This window comes from Merops nubicus, unplaced genomic scaffold (assembly GCF_000691845.1).
Source record: "Merops nubicus isolate BGI_N331 unplaced genomic scaffold, ASM69184v1 scaffold16774, whole genome shotgun sequence".
NCBI classification, from domain to species: Eukaryota; Metazoa; Chordata; class Aves; order Coraciiformes; family Meropidae; genus Merops; species Merops nubicus.
In genome coordinates this window covers 4,446-10,933 of record NW_008606356.1, presented here as the reverse complement: position 1 = coordinate 10,933, position 6,488 = coordinate 4,446, and the positions used below count along the sequence as shown (strand labels likewise).

General features: G+C 45.2%; 1 protein-coding gene across 1 annotated transcript; it reads right to left on the bottom strand.

Annotated features, from left to right (window-relative positions):
- Window positions 1-482: 482 nt before the first annotated feature.
- On the bottom strand, window positions 483-6,152 carry LOC103772303 (probable G-protein coupled receptor 115; the record flags this gene model as incomplete). The annotated part of the gene is made up of 7 exons (XM_008939630.1): window positions 6,075-6,152; window positions 4,705-4,741; window positions 4,401-4,561; window positions 3,561-3,845; window positions 1,511-2,875; window positions 640-681; window positions 483-542 (listed from the first exon to the last, which is right to left on the bottom strand). Coding segments are annotated over exons 1-7 (2,028 nt in total), but the record flags the coding sequence as incomplete, so codon positions are not given.
- Between the last annotated feature and the right edge of the window lie 336 nt (window positions 6,153-6,488).

Below are 6,488 nucleotides of genomic sequence, written 5' to 3'. Positions count from 1 at the left end.
AGCTGGAAGAACAAACCTCTGCTATCCTGTCATCCAGATCCATATTTTTGTGAAGGCAGCAAACAGATCACCACACTGGGGCTTGGAGCTCTTAATTCTGTTCCTTACTTGCTAACCTTAAAGTAGGTCTGTTATAGATGGGGGAAAAAAAGTCAGAGGCATTCTCTGTCTAAAGGGCTTTAGTATCTATAGGCTAAGAGATTAGAACAAAATACCATTTTAAACTCTAACAGCAGCTGTAGGTTATGGAGCAGTCAAAAATCTACAAATTGTCACTTCTAATATTAAGAACATGAATATCCTCAATATTACTTTTGAGATACTTGTATTTCCTTCTGCAAGCACTTGCCTTCAGAAAAAACATGTTAAGCTAGGTAAATTTTAGTGGATGGTTCCATTCTTTCCATGTACAAACAAATGTACAGATAAATGGCTGGTAATGTAAGCCTTTAAGAGGAGGAGAAAACACCATAAAGATTTACCTTTGCTAGACTACACTTCTGCTTTGATGACAGGTAGTTCATCCTTAAGGCTTCTCTTGTCTGTAGATTTAAAAATATAGATATGTATTGAAGGGAACAATCAAAGTATGGAAAAGGTTCATAGAAACCAGAATAAATGCCAAAGTGACCAGTGTACCTTTCTGTCCAGAAGTGTCCCAAACAACAGGATGAAGAATCCCTAAAAAAATTGCAAAACCAGTTAGCAAAAACAGCATAACATGATGTTTCTAGATGTCATCTCCTTAAGGATAGATCTCAGCACCTAGGACTCAGACACCAGCAATACACAAAAAGGGTTTGTCCACCCAGGTTAGGCAGGTTCTCCAGGAATGTCAGCTATGGATGTATAACCTGTGGCAATTCTCATTACCAACTGGACTGATGGGTCACATGCCAGCCATACTTTCTCAGCCCACTTGCTAGCAGGATTAGCCAAAAAGAGCTGAGGCAGGCTGGGTCTATGACAGTGTGTCAAGTAACATTGGGTGAGTGTGTATTGATGAGCTAAACAAAACCATCTTCAATGGCAAGGAAGAATTTTCTGTGTTAAGTGCTAAGGATGAGACATCTTTGCACTTACTGGACATTAACCAGTATCTATTCTGTTTAACAAATTCATCACCTTAATTCTTCGTAACATTTTACACCAATTAGTTTGTTCTATCACCCATCTGCATTTATGTCCGTGCAGGATGCCTGGAGCACACACTGTGTAAAATGATTAAGCTGAAAGGAAAGCTTGGATCCTGTTTGGAGCTGCCAGCCCCTGTCAGATATTCTGCCTTTTCCCAAATTCAGCAAAGTCTGGGCACAAGCTCTATTCACATAGAGAATCACAGAATGTCTGGGCTGGAAGGGACCTCTAAAAGTCATCTAGTCCAACCCCCCCACCATAAGCAGGGACATCTCCAACTAGTTCAAGCTACTCAGAGCTTCATCCAGCCTGATCTTGAATGTCCCCAGGGATGGGGCCTCCACCACCTGTCTGGGCAACAGGCAGAGCTCACCTGGAAGGCGTTCAGTAGCGCAAAGGTAACGTGGAAGGCCAGAGAGTGACTGTCAACAACCGTTGCTAATCCAAACCCCCAGGTGAGACCCAGAAGAGGTGTCAGAAGTGCCACGTTTTTGCTGATTCGGATCACGTTGCTCAAATCTTGTGACTTGCAGCCTTCCCCAGTGGAGGATCTCCCAGTCTTCACCACGACCACGATCACCACCACCACATTCACGACAATGATGCTCAGAGCGGGCACGACAAAGGCCAAAAGGGCTTTTGTCTCATACCAATTGAGCCAGCAGGCCCCACTCCTTAAATATCCATTTTTTGGTTCAGTAATGGCGACAGTGAGGATAGATATGACCAAGGGACATCCGTATCCAATGGAGAATGCTGTAGCTATGAACACAGACCTCGTTATCTTAAAAAAAATCAATAACAACCCATAAAGAATCAAGAGGCCCAGGGTGAACATCCAAAAAAACAAGGCAAGATAGAAAAAGTGAAGGAAAAAAGCAGCTGCCACACACAGCTGGTAGTTGAGGGCTGTGTCGTGCACGACAGCTGCCAAGATGAACAGAACATCGGCCAGGAGGAGCGCCGCCGCGATGTTGACCAAGCAGAAATGGCGCATGTAGGTGATTTCGGTTTTGGTGACGTGGTGCCAGACCAGAGCCTCGATGAGGAGGCAGAGCAGGAGGCTGAGCAGGGACAGGCCCAGCCCCACGCGCGTGACGTAAGCCGGCGCGGCGCCTCGCGGCGCGCCGGGGGACATGAGGATGGAGAAGGACTTGAACGTCCTCCGGCGGTGCCCGCAGAGGCAAACGACGCTGCTCCAGTCGGCAGACTGAGTTTTGCAGGCCCTGTCGTCCCATCGCCTTTCAGTAGAGTGCCACCCAACACACTGAGCCTGGACGTTGTCCCCTTTGTGGATCTTTTCAAAGGTGAGCCAAACGTGCCTGAGCTCTTCTGGCAGAGACACCGACAAGACCATTCCATTCACGCAGCCCGGGCGCAGCCGGTTGGTTTCTAGAATGGCTCCAAGCGTTGGGAACGCGATGCTGATGGCTTTGGAAGCTTTGGGTAACTTCAACAGCTCTTCTTCTGGAATGACCACGTGCCCAGTGATATTGCCGGTGTTATTGAACTCCATTGAAAAATCAAAGCTCTTCCCTGAAGTATTTTTATGTATGCTGTAGCCTTTGGTAGAGATGAAGTGCTCCTGTATACTTTCCGACCCGTTCCTCAGAAGAAGTTTCCCAGCAAATAAATTCACTGAGTCCAGTAATACTGCACTTGCATTTCTGTCCTTTACAAAAGCCCAGCTGGAAATGACAGAGCTGTTCAGAATATGGTTTGCTATCCTGATGTAACTCTGGAACACAGGAGAAGACAGTAAGTTATTTTTCATGTTAAAAGAAACCACCTATTATCCCACTGCAGAGCCTCCAGAAAGGCTCATGGAATTCAAGAGTGCTTTCTATAAAGGGAATATTCCTCTTTGAAAATAAACAGGTTCTTATGACCCATCCCAATCAAACCCAAACATCTCATTGGGATGATCACTACCAAATCTGCCTTATCCTTTTCCCATAGTCCTCAAAAGGTGATTGGAAAAGCAAATGTAAAGCAAAAATCAGGACACCTAAGTTCTAGTCCAGATGTTGAGCCATTATGCAGGTCTGTTTACCTCACCCTCCCTACATTTCTTTCCCCACACGTTCATTTTCTGAGTTCATCAGGGAAAGGTCCCAGTTTGCATTGTACATCACAACCCAGCTGCAGGTCAGCACCCCAGGGCTGCCCTCCCTACAGTGTCATACTTGAAAACCAAATCCTTCCTTGCACTCCTCTCCCATGTCTACAACAGCAGTGAACTCCACAAAGTATTTTCACCATATGTGAATAACAAAACAGCCCTCTCCAGAAACTCCTTCCAGGTGTTCTCCACGTGACTTGCCACCACCATTTCATTGGACAGTGGCTCTAAGGACAAAATCACATACAGATGTTCCAGCAACCTCAGACTCACACCTCTTGAAGCCCACAGGAGTAAATACCTGCATTTTCCCTCTGCTGACATTCTCTGATAATAGCAGAGAAATCTTCTTTAGCAATTCCACTATATCAGCAATGTTTCCTGGAATGGCTGGTGAAGACAGAATCTCTGGGATGATGCATGAAAAATCAGCTTGGCAGTTATTCTTCCCATCCTCATCAGCACCTAAATATTTTCCTCCTTTTCCAGGCCTCCCATGCACTGGCTTTCCCTCCCCTAGAAAATGAAGGCGTCCTCCAGCAACATGTCCTCCAGAGCTTGGAAGGAGTTCACATTGAGAAATCCTCTGGAAATACCAAAATAAACTTGAGAAAATGAATGAACAGAACAAAAATGAAGCTACAGCTACAACCAGGCAAGAGCTACAGTCCTGGGTTGTGTAAAGAACATGCCATAGGGCCTGAAACCAGGGACCAAAATTCACTTGGGAAGAATGTCTTGTTTGTAAAACACACGTGAAGGAAGGGGCAAGAACTAAATGCTGTGCCTTGTTCTTGGAGTGACTTGAATAAAGTTCTCTATTTTGTAGCTGGGGAGAATTTACCATGAACCACCTGATTCTTACAGGTCCTGGTGGAGTATTGTCTTGGTTTAGATCCATATGAGGAGCACTAGCCAAGTGAACAAGGCAACTTCTTTTCTGAACTGTTTCCACACAGGCATTTCCCAAATTTATTTCCCATCATTTGATTCAAGGTGAAGTCAAAGCCTGTTCCCAACAATCTGTTTTAGGAGCACATTTTCTTCCCTTTGCTCAAAATTTAAAAGGTATGGAGGAAGGAGGTGTCTTTGCAAGGAATTAGGAGCATATGCCAAAGTAGTGGCATAGTAGTTACCTCACCTGAAAAAGGGACTGAACATCCAGGCTTGCACAGGCATCTGTGACCATTTGCCACTTTCTGTCTTCACAGACAAAGCTTGTCTCCCCATGGAAGGAGGGAGAACACTGCTGAATACAAATAGCTCCATTGTCTTTGCAGGGAATGAGATTCACACAGACATCTGGAAAAAAAATCGAGCAGAAATTGTTACAAGGTGTAAGACAACATATCATGGTCCAAGAGGTGAGTATCAGAGGTGTAAAATATTGGTAACTGATAACTTGTCACAAGGAATTAACAAAAATGCATGGCTATTCACTGTACCTTGCTGATTACTGGTCTTTGATTCCTTACTGAGAACCTGAAAAATAAGAAGTGGAAGGTAGACTGACTGTTCAAATAAATAAGTAAAAGATGACTCCTTGGCATAAACCAAAAAGGTCATTTCCAAGGGCAAAATAATCCATTTGAGGTCCTTAAGTCTTTTCAAGGTCCAGAATGAGAGCTCCCAAGTCCTTGTTCATACAGATCATGGAGAATTCTCTACCAACAGTTTGACTCTGTATGTCAAGCCTTCTGTTGCACCCTTCTCCTGCAGAGACATGCTGAGCTAGTGGACAGGGTTGCACATGCCTCCAGCAGTTACTCCTCAGTCAAAAAGTCTGTATTAGGCTGAAGCTCTCCAGTATTCCTCATGCTGATGAGAATAGGTGACTTGTTGATAAGGACACATGATCTGTATGACTCTGGCTGTAAGATAAAGCTACAGTTGTGCAAATAAAAATAGCTGCTTTGTTCCTTTCCTGATTGGGAAGCAACCCCAAGGTAAGTGCACCAGGCTCCTGCAGGCAGGACCACTTGCTGGGACTGCAAGTGTGTGTTGTACAGCCAGGTGCAATCCAGAAGAACATCCATCATTGCCTGGTCCAAGGGTCTGCCAACTACAACCAGCCAAAACCTGCCAGTATGGAAGCAAAGCTTGGCTACATGGTGCCTTGGAAATTGCACTGTTATTGCTGTGAAGACCAGGCTGAACAGCAAGTTTCTGACACTCCAAGAGCTGTGCTGGAGGTTGCTGGGCCTGTTAAACACACTGAATACTTCAAAGTAATTCCTCCTACAGTGACAGGACATGGGCAATGGTTTTAAATTGAAAAAGGGTAGATTTAGAATCATAGAATCATTAAGGTTCATCAGGTCCAACCATCAACCCAACACTACCACGACCATTAAATCACGTCCCCAAGTGCTTCATCTATACGGTTTTTGAACCCCTCCAGGGATGGTGACTCCAGCACCTCCCTGGGCAGCCTGTTCCAGTGCCTCACCACTCTGTCAGGAAATAAATTCTTCTTAATATCCAATCTAAGCCTTCCTTGGCATAAGGTAACTCCATTTCCTCTCATCCTATCAATCAATCCTCACCTTGCTACAACCTCCTTTCAGGGAGTTACATAGCACAATGAGGTCTCCCCTGAGCCTCCTCTTCTCCAGGCTAAACAATCCCAGGTCCCTCATCCCCTCCTCATAAGACATGCTCCCCAGATGAGATAAGATGAGGAAGATATCTTTTACAGTGAGGGTGGTGAGGCCCTGGAACAGGTTGCTTGGAGAAGCTGTGGATGCCCCATCTCTGGAGGTGTTCAAGGTCAGCTTGGACGAAGCTTTGAGCAACCTGGTCTAGAGAAACTTACCCTGAGTGTGGTGTGTGGTGAGGCTGGGAGGAAGTGCAGGGCCCAGAGGAGCAGGCAGTGGGCAACCCTCACATCCATCACCTCACATTCACTGCCCTCCTCTGGGAAAAAAAGACAGGTTAAAGGTTAGACATCCCTGGGTTAACTTCTGAACACAGTTTGGTTGCTAGTAAGTAAGCAGCTAAACCCATCCCAAAGATTTGTCTTTTTTATGGAAAATGACTTGTGAATCTTTTCTTAAAAAAAAAAAAAGATAAATCTGCTCAATGCTGGAAGTCACTGCATTAATAATTTACTGTGAACTGCAAGGTGGAGACCTTGTTAAAGCAGCTCAGCCTGTGGGTCTCTTTTCAAGGGAGTTAAACTGTGCTCACTGCTGCTACTCTTCTGCAGCTGAGGCCTGCCCTCGGGGCC